This window comes from Carcharhinus amblyrhynchos, chromosome 7 (assembly GCF_965287045.1).
Source record: "Carcharhinus amblyrhynchos chromosome 7, sCarAmb.v2.hapA, whole genome shotgun sequence".
Lineage (NCBI taxonomy): Eukaryota > Metazoa > Chordata > Chondrichthyes > Carcharhiniformes > Carcharhinidae > Carcharhinus > Carcharhinus amblyrhynchos.
In genome coordinates this window covers 86,340,950-86,362,137 of record NC_137330.1, presented here as the reverse complement: position 1 = coordinate 86,362,137, position 21,188 = coordinate 86,340,950, and the positions used below count along the sequence as shown (strand labels likewise).

At 40.9% G+C, this 21,188-nt stretch overlaps 1 protein-coding gene across 1 annotated transcript; it reads right to left on the bottom strand.

The window, feature by feature from the left end:
* Positions 1-7,159: 7,159 nt before the first annotated feature.
* mtfr2 (mitochondrial fission regulator 2) lies at positions 7,160-21,068 on the bottom strand. Its single transcript, XM_080193362.1, has 8 exons — positions 21,048-21,068; positions 19,816-19,960; positions 17,882-17,986; positions 13,267-13,385; positions 12,275-12,495; positions 9,977-10,274; positions 9,713-9,893; positions 7,160-7,955 (listed from the first exon to the last, which is right to left on the bottom strand). Exons 2-8 carry the CDS (start codon positions 19,876-19,878, stop codon positions 7,860-7,862), a joined length of 1,083 nt encoding a protein of 360 aa, XP_080049488.1. The 5' UTR covers positions 19,879-19,960; positions 21,048-21,068; the 3' UTR covers positions 7,160-7,859.
* Between the last annotated feature and the right edge of the window lie 120 nt (positions 21,069-21,188).

Genomic DNA, 21,188 nt, shown 5'->3' with positions numbered 1-21,188 from the left:
AAATCCATAATCTCTGGCCAGTTTTAGTCGTGCTATGGAAAGCTTCAGTGCCTCTCATTATCCACATAATGAACTGGAACCGAGGTAACTGATCCACAATAGGGGAACGATTGATACAACAACATACAAGCTACAATTAGCTCACTGGAAGACTGTTTTATATTCTGATCTCCCAGCCCTAGTAAATCTGATATCCATAGTCTGCTAAATCTTAGCAAGCTGGTAATGGTGGTAAAATTGTACCTAGGAAGCATTCACAATAAGTTAGACAAATTAACTGTGCAAATAAATGTGAAGGATACAATTTGATTTGATTTATTATTTTCACATGTATTAACATACAGTGAAAAGTATTATTTGTTGCGACTATACAGATAAAACATACCATTCATAGAGAAGGAAACAAGAGTGCAGAATGTAGTATTACAATCATAGCTAGGATGTAAAGATCAATTTAATGCAAGGTAAGTCCATTCAAAAGTCTGACAGCAGCAGGGAAGAAGCTGTTCTTGAGTCAGTTGGTACGTGATCTCAGACTTTTGTATCTTTTTTCCTGAAGAAAAGTGGAAGAGGGGTGCGAGGGGTCCTTAATTATGCTGGCTACTTTGCCGAGGCAGTGGGAAGTGTAGACAGAGTCAACGGATGGGAGGCTGGTTTGCGTGATGGATTGGGCTACATTCACCGACCTTTTGTAGTTCCTTGCAGCCTTGGGCAGAGTAGGAGCCATATCAAGCTGTGATACAACCAGAAAGAATGGTTTCTATGGTGCATCTATAAAGATTGATGGGAGTCGTAGCTAACATGCCAAATTTCCTTAGTCTTCTGAGAAAGTCGAGGCGTTGGTGGGCTTTTTTTTAAAATAGTGTCAGCATGTAAGTGTCGGGGGCCAGGACAGTGTGGTAATATAATTGGGACCTACTTATAATGCTGATTAAATTGGCTATCCTAAATTAAAGAATTGGACATATTAAAATCAAACAGACAAACCTCAGGCAGGCCAATTGTACAAATACACAAACATGTCTGGGCCTGACCCACCAATCACCCATCAGAGGTCGTTGCACTCTACTGATGCTTAGCAGGAGATCATTGCAACTCATTGAAATGCACCAGCCTATTGTTAGAAGCCCAGATTGGGCCAGATTTTGTCACCTGGAGTTCCTGCAGTTACCTCATCTGACAACAGGTTAGATGTAAGCAACAGCATGGAGATGGACACCTGGGGGCAGACCCTGGTGTCCTGTCAGGCAGACATCAAGAAACCCACTGGGTATTAGAACTCCCTCCTGGGACCTCACTGGCCAGAAGCCAGAGAAGTTTCTGGTAAGACAAGCAGGCAGGGGGATAAAGGTACACACCTCAGACACAACAGGAGCGAAGACCTTGACCATTTGGAAGACTGACCAAAGAAGGAAGAAAGGAAGAAGCTGCCATTGAGACTCACCTTCGTGACGACAGACCAGAGGGATTCAGAGAATCGAGCCTGCAATTTAACCAAACCATCTTTGTGGGTAGTATACTTGAATCTGGGGTATCCTCTTGTTTTAGATAGGGCTTTAAAGTAATTAGGTGGGGGGGGAGGGTGCAGGGATGGGGGAAATTACAAAATCTAAAGTAGAGGGTACGTGTGCAGGTTAATGTTGAGGATGTTCCACTAATTAAAGGAGTAGGGGGCATGGGATTTTGGCCTTGGAGGGAGTGCAGAGGAGGTTTACTAGGCTGATGCCGGAGTTGAGGGGGTTGAGCTATGAGGAGAGGCTGAATAAACTAGGCTTGTACTCGTTAGAGTTTAGAAGAATGAGGGGAGATCTCATTGAGACATATAAGATGATGAATGGGATGGATAGGATAGAGGTGGAGAGGCTCTTCCCGCTCAGAAAGGACAGTAGGACTAGGGGGCACAGCCTCAAGATAAAGGAGGGGCGGTTTAGAACGGAGTTGAGGAGGAACTTCTTCACTCAAAGGGTGGTGAATCTCTGGAATTCTCTGCCCGTTGAAGTGGTGGAGGCTGCCTCGCTAAATATTTTTAAGACGCGGGTTGATGGGTTTTTGATAAGCGAGGGGATTAAGGGTTATGGGGAGAGGGCGGGAAAGTGGAACTGAGCAACGACAGATCAGTCATGATCTTATTGAATGGCGGGGCAGGCTCGAAGGGCTAGATGGCCCACTCCTGCTCCTATTTCTTATGTTCTTATGAGAGAGGTTAGTAGCGTTTCTACAAATAAGGTCTAGATAAAGGTTGGTATAAAGACACTTTACCTGAATGCACGAAGCATTCGGAACAAAGTGAATGAGTTGATGGCGCAAATCGGCACAAACGGGCATGATCTAGCGGCCATTACGGAAACGTGGTTGCAGGGTGACTGGGACTGGAAACTGAATTTCCAGGCGTTTAGGAAGGATAGACAGGAGGAAAAAGGAGGTGGGGTAGCTCTGTTAATAAAGGATAATATCAGGGCAGTAGTAAGAGAAGATATAGGCTCCAAAGAGCAAAACGTGGAATTGTTGTGGGTGGAGATAAGGAATAGTAAGGGAAGACAGACACTGGTGGGTGTGGTCTATAGGCCTACAAATAATAACTTTGAGATGGGGCGGGCTATAAACAAACAAATAATTGATGCGTGCAGAAACGGAACGGCAATAATTATGGGGGATTTTAATCTGCATATTGATTGGTTGACCCAAGTCAGGCATGGTGGGCTTGAGGAAGAGTTCTTGGAATGCTGTCGGGATAGTATCCTTGAACAGTATGTAACGGAACCTACGAGGGAGCAAGCTATCTTAGATCTGGTACTGTGTAACGAGGCAGGTAGAATTAGGGATCTTCTTGTGAGTGATCCTCTTGGGACGAGTGATCATAGTATGGTTGAATTTCTGATGCAGATGGAGGATGCTAAAGTAGGGTCCCGAACCTGTGTCCTCTGTTTGAACAGAGGGGAGTATGATAAGATGAGGGCGGAATTGGCAAATGTAGATTGGGGACGCAGATTGGTTGGCAGGATGGCTGAGGAACAGTGGAGGATTTTTAAGGAGATCTTTTTCGGTACTCAGCAGAAATATATTCCGATGGTAAAGAAGGACTGTAAGAGATAACCAGCCATGGTTATCGAAGGAAATAAAGGAGAGTATTAGATTAAAAGCTGACGCATTCAGAGCAGCTAAAAATAATGGGCAATTCAAAGATTGGGAAAGATTTAAAAAACAAAGAATGACTAAGAAAGCGATAAAGAAAGGGAAGATAGAGTATGAAGCTAAACTAGCTCTAAATATAAAAAAGATAGTAAAAGTTTTTACAAATATATAAAGAGGAGACTGGCTACAGTGAATGTTGGACCATTGGAGGATGAGGGGGGGAATTTAGCAGTGGGTAACGAGGAAATGTCTGAGGCTTTAAATAAGTTTTTTGCGTTGGTCTTCATGGAGGAGGACACAAATAGCTTGCTGAATATTAAAGATAGAAGGATGGTAGGAGATGAGGTCCTTAATGCAATTACTGTCACTAGAGATGTAGTGCTTGATAGACTAACGTGACTGAAGGCAGACAAGTCCCGAGGACCGGATGGAATGTATCCCAGGGTTCTGAAGGAAATGGCAGAGGTGATAGCAGATGCCCTAGTAATTATTTATCAAAATTCGCTGGACTCTGGGGAAGTGCCAGAAGATTGGAAAACGGCTAATGTTACGCCGCTGTTTAAAAAAGGTAGCAGACAAAAGGCAGGGAATTATAGGCCGGTTAGCTTAACGTCCGTAGTTGCATCTATTTCTTATGTTCTTTGTGTGAGTAATTTAAGGGTTAATAATGTTATTATTAATAAACTTATTGAATCTTTTCTTGTGTTTGTCCTTTGTCCATCTTGCAAATAAGGGCACCGGGGGTAAAACCTTGGAGTAAGCAAACTGCTCAAGTATCTGAGAATTAACAGGTACAACAACAGGTTGTTGGTGATCTGGACACTTAAACTTGAAGCTTTCGATCCTTTCTACCTCATCCCCATTGATATAGATGGGGGCATGTTCTCCTTCATGCTTCCTGAAGTCGATGACAATCTCCTTCATTTTGTTGACAGAGAGATTATTGTTGCTACACTAGTTCACCAGATTCGCTATTTCATTCCTGTACTCAGTTTCTTCATTGTTTGAGATCCAACCCACTACAGTGGTTATCGTCAGCAAACTTGAAAATCGAATTGGAGGGGAATTTGGCCGCAGTCATAGGTGTATGAGTACAGTAGGGGCTGAGAACACAGCCTTGTGGGGCATCAGTAATGAGGATGATCGTAGAGGTGGTGTTGTTGCCTATCCTTACTGATTGTGGTCTGAGTGTTAGGAAGTTCAGGACCTAGTCGCAGAGGTGCCAAAGCCCAGGTCGCAGAGTTTGGAGATGAGTTTCATGGAAATAATACTGTTGAAGGCTGAGCTGTAGTCAATAAATAAGAGTCTGACATAGGTGTCCTTGTTATGTAGGTGTTCCAGGGTTGAGTGCAGCACCAGGGAAATGACATCTGCTGTGGACCTGTTGCGGTGGTAAGCAAACTAATGGATCCAGATAGTCTGGGAGGCTGGAATTGATTCATGCCATGACTAACCGTTTTTTATATGATTGCAATTATGGAGACATGACTGCAGGGTGACTAAGACTGGGAACTGAATATACAAGGGTATTCAATATTTTGGAAGGACAGACAGAAAGGAAAAGGAACTGGGGTGGCATTGTAAGGATGAAATCAGTGCAACAGTGAGAAATACTCCACGCATTCAGGTGCCTTTAGACTTGTCCTTTTGCAAATTTTGGTGCCAGGGCCTTATTTGCTTCTAGCCCTTGTTTCCTTTGCCTTCCACTTCTGTTTTTTACTTTATTACCTTTGATTTCCATCTTTGTTTTCCGCTATTGTGTCTCCCCTTTCAGGTTCCCATCCCCTTGCCACTCGAGTTTAAACCCTCCTCCACAGTCCTGGTGGATTCCTGAGAAGATATCGGTTTCAATCCTTTGAGATGCAATGCAACCTATCTAGCTTGTACAGATCCCACGTTCCCCAGAATGTAAACTCCCTTCCTCTTACACTAAACATTAGTGGGAATTGTCAATAGGCCTCCCAGCAATAGTAGTAAGGGAAGGAATGGCATTAAACAGGAAATTAGAGATTATGTAACAAATCATGAATAACTTTAATCAGCATATAAACAAGGCAAACCAAATTAGAAATCTGTGGCAGATGAAATTCCTGGATTGTGCATAAAATGGTTATTCAGACCTATACATCAAGGAACCCATAAGCAAACAGGCAGTCTTTGTTGAGTATTGTGCAATGAGAAGGGGTTAACTAAATCTTGTTACGCAGAGTTCTTAAGGGAAGAGTGACCATAAGATGATATAATTTTTCATTGGGATGAAAAGTGATGTAGTCCAATCCAAAATTAGGGTCCTAAATCTAAACAAAGGCAACCACAAAGATACGAGGGGTGGGTTGGCTACGAACGAGTGCAGAACTTAAAAGGCATGACAGTAGGTAGGAAATGGTTAAAATTTAAGAAACGATTGCATTCATTGCAATAGTTACACGTTCCTTTTGGGGCGCAAAAATGTTATAGGAAAAGCAGCCCAACCATGGCTAACAGCATAAATTAAGGACAGGTTTAGGTCCAAAGAGAAGTCTTATCAAGTTGCTAGAAAAAGTACCAAGCCCGTGGATTGGGAGCAGTTTAGAAATCATACAAACGCACTAATTTGGAGCAGGAGTAGGCCACGTGGCCCCTCCAGCCTGCTCCACCATTCAAGAAGATCATGACATTATAACCTCAACCCCACTACTGCCCACCCTGATAAATTTCACTCTGTTAATCAATAATCAATCTATCTAGCTCTGCCTTAAAAATATTCAAACTCTTCTTCAACTGCTTTTTGAGGAAGTGTTTTCCAGAGACACACAACGCTCCAACAGAAAAAATTCTCATCTCTTTCTTAAATAAGTGACTACTTATTTTTAAACTGTGATCTATAGTTCTTAGATTCTCTGGCAAGAAGAATATCCTCTCCATATCCACCCTGCCAATACCCATTAGGATCTTAAAGATTTCAATCAATTCAAGAAGGGAAAAATAGAATATGACAGTAAACTTGCAAGGAGCATACAAATTACTATAAAAACTCCGAGATTAGTAAATACAAATGTAGGTCCCTTTCAGTCTGAAACATGAGAATCTGTAACAGAGAACAAGTAAATGACAGAGCAATTAAACAACTACAGGTACATGGATAGGAAAGATTAAGAGGCATATGGGCTAAATGGGACTCGTTCAGTTTTGGAAACTTGGTCAGCATGGACGAGTTGGGCCAAAAGGACGTGTTTCCGGACTGTATATCTACCTTAGTTCAGTCTTCGCAAAATACAGAAATATTTCCCAGAAATGCCAGAAAACCAAGATTCCAGTAAGGAGGAAGAATTGAAGGAACTAATATTAGTAAGAAAATATGCTAGGGGAATTAATGGTTGATAAATACTTAGGACCTGATAATCTACATCTACAGGCTACTGAAGGAGGTGACCAGTGAAATAATGGACACACATGCTGTCATCTTCCAAAATTCTAATATCAAACTTTGTAGCCACAAAAGTATTGGAAGCTGGGGTTTATGCAGTGTCGATGTTACTAAAGAATCATGGAACCTAGTATTTTGGGGCTAAATTTACCCATTGACTCAGAGCAGGAAGGAATTGGATATTATGTTGGTATTTACAGAAAGCTCCATATTTCTTCCAGTGCTACAAGATAACCCCAACCTATTTATCCAAGATAAAATAATTTACATGGTTTCCAGATCAACTTTTGGCATCTTAGACCATAGAACTCCTATAGTGTACAAGCAAGCCAGTTGGCCCATCGAGTCGGTACTAACTCATCTTACCTAGAGCCTATCTCTATAGCTCTACATATTTACCCCACTAAAGCCCCTAACCTACACATCCTGGGACACCAAGGGCAATTTAGCATGGCCAAATCAATCTACCCTGCATCTTTGGACTGTGGGAGGAAACTAGAGCACCCGGAGGAAATCCACACAGACATGGGGAGAATGTACAAACTCGACAGGGACAAGTCATCCAAGGCCGGAATTGAACCCGGGTCTTTATGAGACATCAATGCTAACCACTGTGCCACCCACTTTGTAGATGTAATCCAGCTAGCACTTATTTCTTTAAATATTTTGTCTTCAAAGTGAATACTAAAATTAAAAGCTAAATATATGCATTATCGAATGGACTCCCAAGAAAACTTCCAAGAATTGCTAAAAGTAACGGATTTCTTACCACCTTCAAAAATGCAGCTAGCAAGTGAAGCAAGGTATTTCAAATATAACAAAAGTCAAAATGCAATATGAAGTGAATAGCATTTGCAATTTTTTCCTAAAGACAGTGAGTGGTAAGTGAAACATTCATTACAGCTTGTTTGACTATTTACACCTTTACATGACTTTAACTGTATACAGGACTGAAAAGCTAACCTCCAATAGTTTCAGAATTTAGAAGCATAATCCCAAACTGAAAGAGATGCCTAATTTAAATATTACACACTGCCAGTAAGACATTCTTACAAACTTCACAGGACTGCAGCTTTCACATTTTAATAGTCTGTTATTTTGAAAGAAATGTCAATCCTTTAAAAAGTTAATAGCAGTTTCACAAATGGTAGAAAGACTAACAAAAATTTATGGTTAAAATTTACAGTATCTTAAGTTAGCTTTCTTATAAAAAATTTATCTTAGATGGATAACTTACAAGTGGGAATTATTGTAAACAAGTATATTATTACGTCCATTATATTTGCAGTATGGTCTCAATTCTTTCCTGAAGTGTACACAGTTAAGAACTGTTTCCAATATTTACATCTGCTGGTTTTAATATTTTACAAGTCTTCAAAATATTTGGTTTCTCGTGTTTCAAGTGGTGTTGTCCAAACTACAGAGGAAATAGAGAAAAAAGTCACAAGGGACAAAAGTTTTGGTATTAACTTCAAATGCAATATGATGAGCATCACTTTGCCTGCAACACAACATAAGCGAAAATGGATACTTTTAAATTACCTTGGTGTTGTGGACAGCGTGTGAAGCTAACCTGAACAGTATCTGCAATTTTCTAACAGTTCTATTTATTTAATTACACCATTATACTTTCAGAAGACAGTTGACTTTTGAAGGTTCAACTCAAAGCAGAAAATAGGAGAAAGAAAATGAACATCAAGAAAACATGTACAATAAAACATCATGCTATATTGTTTAGTTGTACTATCTTCAAGAAATAGCTTTTTGATTAAAGATATATAATCCAGCAACATAAAACTAGCACTGGAAGCAATTCAAAGGAGGTTCACTCAACTGATTCCTGGAATTAAGGAGTCGTCTTATGACAAAAGGTTGGACAGTTTGGATCTACACCAAAGATTTAGAAGCATGAGGGGCAATTTTATTGAAACAAATAAGATCTTGAGTGGAATTGGCAAGGTGAAGGTTGAGAGAATGTATCCCTTTATGAGACAGTCTAGAACTAGGGATAAAAATAAGTGTTTTCCCATTCTCCCCATTGGAAGAAATAATAGTAAAATGGAATATTATTTAAATGGTGAAAAATTACAACATGCTACTGTGCAGAGGGACCTAGGGGTCCTTGTGCATGAATCGCAAAAACTCAGTCTGCAGGTGATCAAGAAGGCGAATGGAATGTTGGCCTTTATCACAAGGGGGATAGAATATAAAAGCAGGGAGGTCTTGCTGCAACTGTACAAGGCACTGGTGAGGCCACAACTAGAGTACTGTGTGCAATTTTGGTCCCCTTATTTATGAAAGGATATATTGGCCTTGGAGGGAGTACAGAGAAGTTTCACCAGGTTGATACCAGAGATGAGGGGGTTAGCTTATGAGGAGAAATTGAGTAGATTGGGCCTGTATTCATTGGAGTTTAGAAGGCTGAGGGGTGATCGTATAGAGACATAAGATAATGAAGGGGCTAGATAGGGCAGAGATAGAGAGATTCTTTCCACTTAGAAAGGAAACCAGAACTACAGGACACAGCCTCAAAATAGGCGGGGGGGGGTGGGGGGGGGTCAGTTTACAACAGAGTTGAGGAGCAACTTCTTCTCTCAGAGGGTAGTGAACCTCTGGAATTCTCTGCCCATTGAAGTGGTGGAGGCTACCTCGTTGAATATGTTTAAGTCACGGGTAGATTGATTTCTGATTGATAAAGGGAATTAAGGGTTATGGGGAGCAGGTGGGTAAGTGGAACTGATCCACTTCAGTTCAGCCATGATTTTATTGAATGGCAGGGCAGGCTCGAGGGGCTAGTTGGCCTACTCCTGCTCCTATTTCTTATGTTCTTATGTTAAAATCGAGATGAGAAGAACTTCTTTTTCTTTCAGAGGGTAATTGATCCTGGTAATTCTCTTCCTCAGAGAGCATTGGAGGCAGAGTCAGCATTTATTGCCCATCCCTAATGAAAACAGGAATGCTGGAAAGGCTCAGCAAGTCTGGTGGCATCTGTGGAGGAAGAAGCAGCTATCATTTCAAATGTGTGACTTTGCATCAAAATTTTACAACTTTCTCTAGAACATGATGATCAAACTACAGAACACAACTGTTTCTTTTTTTTAAAGCTTATGCTATAAATATACTAAAAAACCATGCTAAGGAAGTTAAATAGTTCACTACTTCACTTGAACATACCCTTGAAGTCTCTGGACTTGACAATGGAGAGAATTCAAAGGGCTCATTTTCATTATCAGAAGAATCATTCAGGTATCTGTGTGAAAACTTGCGTTTTAAAGCATCAGCAATCAGTGCTGCTGGATCAGAAACAGGTGCCTTCATTGCTGGTTTCTTCCTTATGGGTGTTCCTCCAGGTGACCTTGGAAAATAAGAGTATTTTTAAACAATGCTAAATCCCTCAAAAATGTTTCAGTCTCTTCTATTTGAGAGAAGAAAATCTACCTCGCTACTACTCTTAATTTGACATTCTGCATGTCCTTCAAGACATCCATCATACTGAAGGGTCTTGAGGATTTTTCAGTTGGCTTTGATTTGATGGTCACATGACTAGAATTGCTTTTCATAGCTTGGCATTTTCTGACAAGGTCTTGAGCTGATGCAGCACTGTTGTCAGTAGTTGACATTGGTGGTGGTGGTGGTGGAGGTGGTAGTGGTGGCGGACCAGCCAGTGATGGATCATACAAAGCACCAAGTGGTGTGGATGTTAATTTTGGAGGAGGAACGGAGACAGCAGGTGTACCTAGAATAAGAAAGTAATTTAATTTCAACTGTGTTAAACTTAGCAGCAGTTTATTTTGAACAGTGAATAATGTTTAACCATCAAAATATAATTCATAATGAGATTTTTTTAAGCAGCTAATTGATCACAATGAAAATGAAATATACAACAGATAGTAGAGAGCTAGATACAGTACAGATTTCTAAAATATAATCACTGGTTCCAAATTTTTTAGCATGTTCTTTAATGAGACTGTTGTGAGAATTAATTCATCCCAGGCATTTCCTATTTATTCGTGTGTTCAAAAATGAAAAGCAGGGGAAAAAAATGTGCATTTTTCACAACCTGCCAGAATTGCTGGATTGTGCAGCTTTGAAAACACATTTTCTGAAAAACTTATTTTCTAATGGGATTTTAGTTAAAAATTAGTGTTTTACCAATTATGCAAGAGATAGAATACAATGAATTGCTCAGCCCATCCCAATTTTATTTATTCAACAGCTACAACCCTTATAAATCACACCAGTTACATAAATGGTTCCCGCTTCCACTTCTTTCATTTCTGTGAAATTCATTCCATATGCTCATTACTCACTGTGTGAAGAACTTCCTGACTGTGGTGCTAGCCAGTTTGTGCATTTCATATCTCAGATAAATGCAGAGGTGATATACTAGATTCCATGCAAGTAACAACAAATTTATTTACAAGTGTTTCTCAAAAGCCTGCAACTCAAAATATCCACTCCATGCTTCAGCTCTTGAATTTCAACAGCTTCTGTATTTGTTTATTTTTCTGAGTCATCACAGCAAGCTTAACTAAGCAAGCAGTCAGCATAGAACACAGCACACTGAACAACTGAATGCTACACTGATAATAGTCCTAAATTTGCTTTTTATTAATTTAGGCCAATATCCTTTTCTTAACTCACATTTAACTTGAAGCAATGCTGCTGAATTACTTTTTGTCCGTTATTTATGACTTTTACTTATAACAGCTCTCCTCTTGGTCATCTGTCAAGGTCAAAAAGCCCACTTTCTTCAAAATGTCTTCATAGTCTGATAGTTCTGTGATTATTCTTCTCTGCACCATCTTCAAGACGAGTATCCTTTGTGTCTCAGTGAGCAAGATTAAACTACATATTCAAGATGCAGTTTAACTCAAGTGTCTCTCTCTCAAAGAGGTCTTCATATGTTCATTTACATTAAAAAGTGTGATATTTCTGCTTTACCTAATCCAATTTTGCAAAGACATTTTAGTTTAGAATTACTCTTTTTAGTTTAGCAAAAGGTCCAAATGTATAAATCCCAACATGCTTCCTTTGCTAATTTCCCTCACGGGACAATTAAGGACTGCAACTAAATAAAAACAGAAAATGCTCAAAAAACTCAACAGGACTGGCAGCACCTGTGGAGAAAGAAGTCATATGGGCTTGAAACATTAACTGTTTCACTCTCCACACATACTGAGTTTTCTCAGCATTTCTTTTGTTTTTATTTCAGATTTCCAGCATACACAGGAGTTTGCTTTTACTTTAACTGGAACAATTGCCCCACATCCTTTAAAATTTATCTGGATGAGCACTTGGCACATCATAAGATTCAGGGCTATGGGCCAAGTGCTGGCAGATGGGATTAGGTGAGAGTTCAAGTGTTTCTAGTGTGTTGGTATAGACTCAATGGGCTGAAGGGCCTCTTGTACGCAATGATTCTATGAAATTTTAATCTCCATGCCCTTTAAAGATTCATTTAATGGAAATATGGTGAACCTTTCTAAATTAAAGTGCCCAGAGACGGCACTCACAATGCACCTCCTGTGAAAATTTCCTGGCAGAAGACCACAGGGTACCAAATCAACTAAGATGCTGTGAGCACAGGTCAGAATTATTCACTAATTACTTCACTGTCTATGAAGCATTTTGGAATGCCTGGAGATCTTTAAAGATGTTATATAACTGCATCCTAAGGACATGAACAATGTTACATAAATGCAAGCTTTTTATTTAATCCATAAAAAAACTTACATGGAATGCCCGATCTTTGATCCTGCATTGTAACAAGCATAGCAATTTGAGACCTCAGACGAGACAACTCATCTTCAAGTTGAGAGATTTTATTCAAGGTATTTTCATTTGATGCACCAGTACTATTCCTGCTTTTCAAGTGATTTATAGAAGCTGTTGACCTGCAACATTCTTGCATCGGGTTGATCACGTGTTCAACTTTGACAGAATGGACTTCATTTCTTGAAAAACAAACAATTCACTCAACATTACATACATCAAATTTTTAAAATTTTCATTCCCAATTTTGACTTGGATAATATGCTCCAACTATGGACTACTCCATAGTTTTTAATCAACACTACACTGCAGTAACAGTAAGTAGTCTCACAACATCAGGTTAAAGTCCAATAGGTTTATTTGGTAGCACGAGCTTTCGGAGTGTTGCCCCTTCATCAGGTGAGTGATCCTCTCCACTTTGAGCTGGCAGTTTGCTGTGTTGGTGGTAGTCATGATGTGCAGTTGCCAGGGTTGGACTGGGGTAGGCACAGTAAGTAGTCTCATAACACCAGCTTAAAGTCCAACAGGTTTATTTGGTAGCACAAGCTTTCAGAGCGTTGCCCCTTCATCAGGTGAGTGTCCAACACCGGCAACTCCACATCATGACTAACACTGCAGTAAGTTAGACCTTTTGTAGCACATTTTGCTAACATAGGAACAAGGAGCAGAGAAAGAAAAATTCAGCTCTTTGAGTCTGCTCTGCTTTTCAGCCAAATCATGGCTGATCTCTCCTTAGTCTCAAATCCACCTCCCCACCTGTTCTCCATATCCCCTTCTCCCATTTTTAAAATTAGAAATAAAAATTTCTGCTTATTTTGCTGTTTTCTGATTATTCAGCTTGCTTGCAACCTAACTGTTTCACCAAATCAAATCGTTTTGACCTCTCAGTGAACATAAATCAGTACTAAGTGTGAATATACCTACAAAACTAAAGCTTTGATAGACATACATACCTAAACCGAGTGCAAGTTTCACCTTCATCATCAGCAATCCATAGTACATCTGCCAGAGATGGAACCATAGGTTTGTGGCTGTAATTACATGAGTCAGGCACTCTTAGTCCTTCCAGGAGCTATAAAAAGGCAAAGTCACATTGACGACATTTAACTATTCAAAGAGTAATACTTACAAATAGGATGATTAAAGGTAACTTGAGATAGAAACTAAAAAGGAATAGGCCATTCAGTCCTTCCAACCCTGCTCCGCCATTCATTTTGATCATGGTTGAACATCAAATTTAATACCCTGATCCCCCCTTTCCCACATATTCCTTGATCGTTTTAGCCCTAAGGGCTATACCTAATTTCTCCTTGAAATCAGAATGTTCTGGCCTCAAATGCATTCTGTTATAGTGAATTCCACACATTCACCACCCTCCGAGTGAAGAACTTTCTCCTCACTTCAGTTCTAAATACCCTTTATCCTCAAACCATGACCACTGGTTCTGAACTCCCCCACCACTGGGAACATTTTCTAAATCTACCCCATCTAAGCCTGTTAGAACTTTATAAGTTTCTATGAGATCTTCTCTCACTCTTCTAAATGCCAATGTACATAATCCTAACTGACTTAGTCTCTCCTCATATGACAGACCTGCCATTCCAGGAATCAGCCTGGTAATCTTCCCTCTACTTCCTCTTATCTGCTCTTGCTAAGGACACCAAAACAGCACATAATACACCAGGTGTGACCTCGCCAATGTTCTACACGATTGCAATGAAACATCCCTATCCTCCAATCCTCTCACTATGAAGGCCAACATACCATTTGTCCTCTTTACTGCCTGCTCTACATACACACTTACTTTCAGCGACTGATCCATGGTGATTCCAAAGTCTGAAAGCCTCCCCTTCACACCATCTTTTCAGCCACATATTCATCCTACGTATCCTGTTTCTACTCTGATTAGCACGTGGCACTGGTAGTGATCCTGAGATCACTACCTTTGAGGTTCTACTTTTCAGCTTGCTTCCTAGCTCCCAAATTTGTCTTTAAAGACCTCAACCCTCTTTTTACCAATGTCACCTGTAACAACATGCATTACGACCACTGGCCATTCACCTTCTCTCTGCAGAATGTCCTGCAGCCACTCCAAGATATCCTTGACCCTAGCGCCAGGGAGGCAACATATCATCCTGGGGTGTCAGCCACAAAAACACCTATCTACCCTCCTTACAATTGAATCCCCTGTAATTATTGCATTCCCACACTTCTCACTCACACAGAACCAACAATGGTGCAACTGATTTGGCTATTGCTGTTTTCCTCTGAAAGGCCATTCCCCTCAACAGTATCCAAAATGGTACATCTGTTTTGCAGGGGAATAGCCATACGAGATTCCTGTCCTGCTTGCCTAGTTCTCTTGCTCTGCCTGGTGGTCATCCATTCCTTCCTGCCTGTGGAGTTTGAGCCTGCATTGTAACTACCTCTCCACATGTGCTATCCACAATACTCTCCATCTCACAGATGCTCCACAGCGTCCCCAGCCGCCACTCCAGCTCCAAAAGGCAGGCTTCCAGACGATAGATTTCAAATAATGTCAGAGTCATAAAAACCCACAAGTATATTAATAAATTACCAGGGGTTTGGCAAAAAAAAGGGTTCAGATTACATGCTGCTATATAAAAGCTCACTTCCTGGTAAGTGACATGGAGACACAAGCAGTTTCAGGTCTATGAATTAATCAACTGCAATGAACAGTATCTAAATGCAATTTTCCAAAAACAGACCTGAAATCAAAGGCTCCCAAATCTTAGATGTACTCTCCACTTTCATCTTTTGTGCCCTGCAACTTTACTACCAAAAGTACATTAAATTTTCAATTACTGCTTTTGTCTTTATCTTTGAGTAATGAATGCACTGTGGACAGAGGTTTCTGGCTCAGATTTTCAGAGTCTGAACCTGTAGGTGGTACCTAGATTCAGAAATTCTGCCTCCATTTCCGATAGATCCTATTTTTGCTAGTAGAGCAAAGGGTGTCAAGCATGACTCATACATGAGAGAAACTTGAACTCAGCAAAGCCATTTGTACTCAGTAATGATTTCAAACAGACTATGTTTTTGCCAGAGATTTAACTCCTAGCGTAGAAATCATGAATTTTGAAGTCAATACAATGGCTCTTAAAGAGTAGATAAGGTCTGTCGAACTGTTATGATATGAAGTTATTTAAATGCCCAGCCATTTAAAAATTTAAAATAACAGACTGCCTGAGTCAAGGGATGTTGAAAATACACCTGTTATTTATTAGAATCAATGAAATTAATACTCATTTATTACCCAGTTACAATAATTGTTTGTTGATACTTACCTAAAGTATCACAGACAGAAACCCTACAATGAAGAAAGAGGCCCTTCGGCCCATCGAGTCTGCACCAACCACAATCCCACCCAGGCCCTACTCCCACATCCCACCCGCTAATCTCTCAAACCTACACATCTCAAGACATTAAGGGGCAATTTTAGCACGGCCAATCAACTTAACCCGCACATCTTTGGAATGTGGGAGAAACCGGAGCACCCAGAGGAAGCCCACGAAGACATGGGGAGAACAAGCAAACTCCACACAGACAGTGACCTGAGCCAGGAATCAAACCCAGGTCCCTGGAGCTGTGAAGCAGCAGTGCTAACCACTGTGCTACCGTGCCGCCCCAAATGAACCCTTATGAATGCTTGGCTATTTTCCCACAGCTACAAGTATATCATCTTAGTGGGATGTTTTAAGATCACAGTTGAATGGATAGCTCCAAACAACTAATAAAAGACAAAGCTGTCTTTAATGTGGGGTTACGAATAGAAGCTTGATTTTTTTGGGGGGGGGGGGGTGGATTAACACGAGGAGATCTTAAAGTTTTGAATTGGCTTTCATGAATAGAAGTATTTTTTTTAAAACGTAGTGAAAACCTTTTCAGATAGCTAGATCTTTAATTTATTTAATCACAACATGGTTTCTAGAGTAGGTTGATATAGAGGGTGTAAAGGCAAGGGTGGCAGTTGTGTTGGTATGGGGCTACAAATGGCCATAAGAGTGGGTGGAGTGCATGTATTGGCATTAAGATGTAATAAGGTATGGTTGGAAGGTTGATACAGTGTGAGGGATGAGGAGTAGAGGGCCTGTAAATCATATGGAAATACTTCCCAGAGAACTGAGGGATGCTTTTTAACCAGCCCACCATGGACCTCAACATCCCCTGTGGCCACCTCCAATCTGTGAGAGAGAGAGAGAGAGAGAGAGAGTGAGAGAGTGTGTGTGTGTAGTGTGTGGGAGTGTCATAGAGGTTTACAACATGGAAATAGGGCCTCTGGCTCAAGTTGTCTATGCTGCCCAGTTTTTACCATTAAGCTAGTCCCAATTGCCTGCATTTGGCCCATATCATTTTATACCAATCTTACCCATGTAGCTGTCTAAATGCTTAAAACACAAATTGTACCCACCTTTATTAGTACCATTGGCAGCTCATTCCAGACACTCACCACCATCTATGTGAAATAATTGCCCCATGGACCCTTTTGTATCTCACCCCTCTCACCTTAAACCTTACCTTAAACCTATGCCCTCTAGTTTTAGATTTCCCTACCTTTGGGAAAAGATGTTGACTATCCAGCTGATCTATACCCTCATTATTTTATAGACTTCTATAACATCATCCCCAAGCCTCCTATTCTTCAGGGAATGTCCCTGTCTATCCGGCCTTTGCTTATAACTCAAACAATGAAGTCACAGTAGCATCTAGTAAATCTTTTCTGCACTCTTTTTAGTTTAATAATATCCTTCCTATAATAGTGACCAGAACTGTACATGGTAGTCCAAGTATGGCCATACTACTGTCTCGTACAAGATTTCCCAATTCCTGTATTTAATATTCTGACTAATGAAACGAAGCATGTTGAATGCCTTCTTCACTAACCTGTCCACCTATGACTCCACTTTCAAGGAGCTATGAACCTGTATCCCTAGATCTCTTTGTTCTAATACTCCCCCCAACACTTTACCATTAACTGATTAAGTCCTGCCCTGGTTTGATCTACCAAAATGGTCCATTTCAAATACAAAGTTGATCTTTATGCTGGTTTTAAATTAATTTGAACCAATGCTATGTTTCTTTACAATTACCACTTCCTAAGCCTTTTATTCCCTAACATCTTTGGTATTTAATCTCCCCCACCCTGAACCTATCCTTTATCTTTTTGTTCAATCTGAATCCCTTCCCTCTTTTACCCATTATATTTCTACCTCTTCTGTTCTGAAGAAGTCACATTGAAATCAAAAACACCAACTGTCCGCTCTCTGCAGATGCTACCAGACCTACTGGATGTCTCCAGCATTTTGTTTTTATTTCAGATCTCCAGCATCTAGTTTTCATATTAAATACAGACTCTATGTCTGTCTTTACCCAGGAAGAAGTTGCTGCCCAAGTCAATGCTTGGAAGAATTCACCTGCACAGTTGCCATTTTAAGAGAAATTGACACGTCCGTCAGCTTTCGGACACAAGTAAAATTTAACAACAAGTTTAAAACTGTAAAATCACTAAAATTTTTCATCCAAAACACTAATGTAAGTTTGTTTGACCTGAAAGCAGACTCTAGGCCAGTGATTTAATGGAAGTGATGATCCTATCCTTCGAACGATACTACGAGACTGTCCGTATGGTTTGCTTTGCCATAGTTGTATGAGCTGTTTAAAAAAAAACAAACATTAGTGTGCATAATTATACATTTTAGCTTTAACAGCAAAGTGTATAAAGTTTAACAGCAATCACTTTACCTTTCAGCAAAAAGGTGTTTCCAAATTGTCCATTTAGTGTTATAATCTGGATTTATGATTGAATATATATGCCTCCACGGTGCCCAGACTTAAACAATGTATTCAATTCCGTTCTACTTCAACATTTTACATTGACAGCTCCAACATTCATTGCTTTTCTTTATGTTTAATAATATTGCAGTCCACTATAATTCATACTATTCTACAGGCACAGAATTGAATTTTTGATGTGTAACTCTAATTGGAAGCTATGGGCAGAATTCTCCCGAACAGTTTCTAAGTGTCATAACAGCAAAAATAATGAAGTGATCCGTGCCAGTCCCTTTGGCACGCTCTGCACCAAAACCTACTGACAACAAGCACAACGAAAGAGCCTCCACGTGAAACACACCAGTATGGAGTCCCCAGGTATGTAACTCGCGCGAAGTGGTCGCAGCTGTGTGCCATTAACAAGGGGCAGCTGCATTTAAATGCCTCCCCTGCACTCTCAGCCAGTCACGCCAGGAAGATGGCAGTGTGAAGACCAGCCCCACAGTTTACTGAGATAACACTTGAACAGCTGCTGGACGCCATGGAGGTGGGGGAGCCAGCATAATCAAGGACCCCACGCACCCTATATATTCGCTCTTCCCCTTCTTCCATCAGGAAAAAGATACTCATGTACCAACTGACTCATTGAACCATACAGTGCAGAAGAGCCTTCAGCCGATTCTCGTGCGTTGTTGCAGAGTCAAACACTTGAACTTCCACCTAATCCATCTACCAGCACTTGACAATCATAACATTCAAGGCTATGAGCCAAGTGCTCATCCAGGTACTTTTTAAAAGACACGAGGCAACCTGCCTCTCCCACCCTTCCCAGGTAGCGCATTCCGGACCATCGCCACTCTCCGGATAAAAAGATTTTCCTCACATTCCCCCAAAACCCCCTGCCTCTCACCTTGAACTTCTGTCCTTTTGTGATTGCCCCTTCAACTAAGGGAAACAGCTGCTGTCCCATCCCAAGTGGGGCTTGGCATGGGAGTCCATGGCAAACCAGAGCATTTCCAGCAGACAGGTCGTAGGGTGGAGGGTGCAACATTAGTGAATGGGATTTAGCCATGACCTCTTGAACCCCTTGGGGGGTCTTTGATCAGCCAGGGAGAATGTTCGCCATGTGACCCCAAACCAGCAGCCATCCGGGCCTGAGGACATCCAGCCCAGCCGTTGGCTTCACTCCACAAACCCCTGCATCGATAAGGGCCCACTCACCTATATGATAGCAGCAGTTGGCCCAACTCTCTTGCGTCCTGGTGGTTATTGTTAAGCGGTGCTCATCTCCTCACTTGCCCTTGGAACCACACTTTAAAGGACAAGTAATGATTTGCGCCCGTGCAATGTCATGTTGGAAGGGTGGGTGCATTTCAGGAGAGGGGTTGGGCCATGGACTGAGTTCACTAATGAGATTGAAATGCAGTCAGTCATTCTCATGCTAATCAACCTCAAGCCAGTTCACGCCATTGAAAAGGGGATGGGAAACTCGCAAACTTTTGGCACCAGGCGCAAAATGGGTTTTTAGGCTTGCACACTATTCTCCGTCACTGGCATGATCTACTACTGGCATGGCGAGGTTGGAGAGTCACCTTGTGTATCTCACACAATAAAACCACAGAAAATGGAAACTGCCTCAATAAGAGTAAGCAAGATTGTAAGCGAAGTTTGAACAATCAAAAGACAGCAGAAAAATTTTGTAAATTTACCAAGTCAGATGATATTCCAAAGTACTCTAGTAGCTCACAAATGAAATTTAACAGGCGAGACATCAGATGATTTAGTGTAATCACCAGAGCACAGGAACATCGTTTTGCTCACATTTAATCATCAGGATCAATTTAGAATAACATTCTATGAAGGAAAAAAAGAGTACAATGTCAATGCAACTGTAGCAATATTGATGCTCCAAAGAACTCACTGGCAAATTTGTCTTAAGAGTATTAATCCTTAACTAACCTTATTGAGTATATACTAAAGTAACATTCACATTTATTTTCAAATTTGCAGAGCCGAGAACCAAAAAGCACCATTCAGATTACAACATAATTCTGATTTTTTTAAAAAAGCACTAAAATACAGTACAGTAAATTACTTTTTGTACATGTTCCAACACAATTAGAAACTACACATTTGGTATAATAGTTCAAGAGTTTGAGTCTTTGTCCATGGCATCAGTTGACCCAAGTTCAAGGGCAAAACCTTTTTTTGGAAAATTCCACCTTCCAGTTCTATTAGCCATTTTCTTATCACTAAAAAAAAGACCTGTATTGATAAATGCCAGTTCATGACCTCAGGATGCTCCAAAGTGCTTTACAATAAATGAAATATTTTTGAGATATAATCACTGCTGTAATATCGGAAACATGGCAAGAAACCTGTGTTCAGCAAACTCCACAAATATGATAACGACAAGTGACTTATTTTATTTTTAATGTTGATTGTGAGATAAACATTTGCCAGAATACTGGGGATAACTCCCATGCTCTTCTTCAAAATAATGCTACGGGATCCTCAGGTGGAAGTAAAAGCTCAAGTTGAAGGTTTCAGCTTAAAAGCAGCAACTCCAACAGAACTGTACTCTCTCAGGACTACACCAGAGACAGAGTAGGTTTTAGTGCTCCAATCTCTTGTACGAGTCCTGAACCTGTAGTTTTCTAACTCAAAATGTGAGACTGCTACCAACTGACATTACCCCAACTATTTACCCCAGCCCTCCCCCCACCCAACCCCCATGCCCCCCCCACCTCCTCCTCCTCCTCCTCCTCCCCTCCCCCCACCACCTCCTCCTCCTCCTCCCCTCCCCCCCCCCCCACCACCTCCTCACCTCCCTCCCCTGCTCTCCCTCCCCCCAATCACCCCTCCCCCCAATCACCCCTCCCTCCACTTACACTTCTCCAACCCCCTCCCCCACCACTCTTCACCCGAATCACTCACTCACTTTCTCTATGTTTCTGTCTGTTCTATGCGTGCCTCTCTCACCCTCTCCTGCTCGAGTCACTTCTCCAATCGATCGTTCAAATTTCACGAGAGCAACTGAAAAGGGGAGGATTCTGAACAATGCCTCGTCTGATTGGTCCGG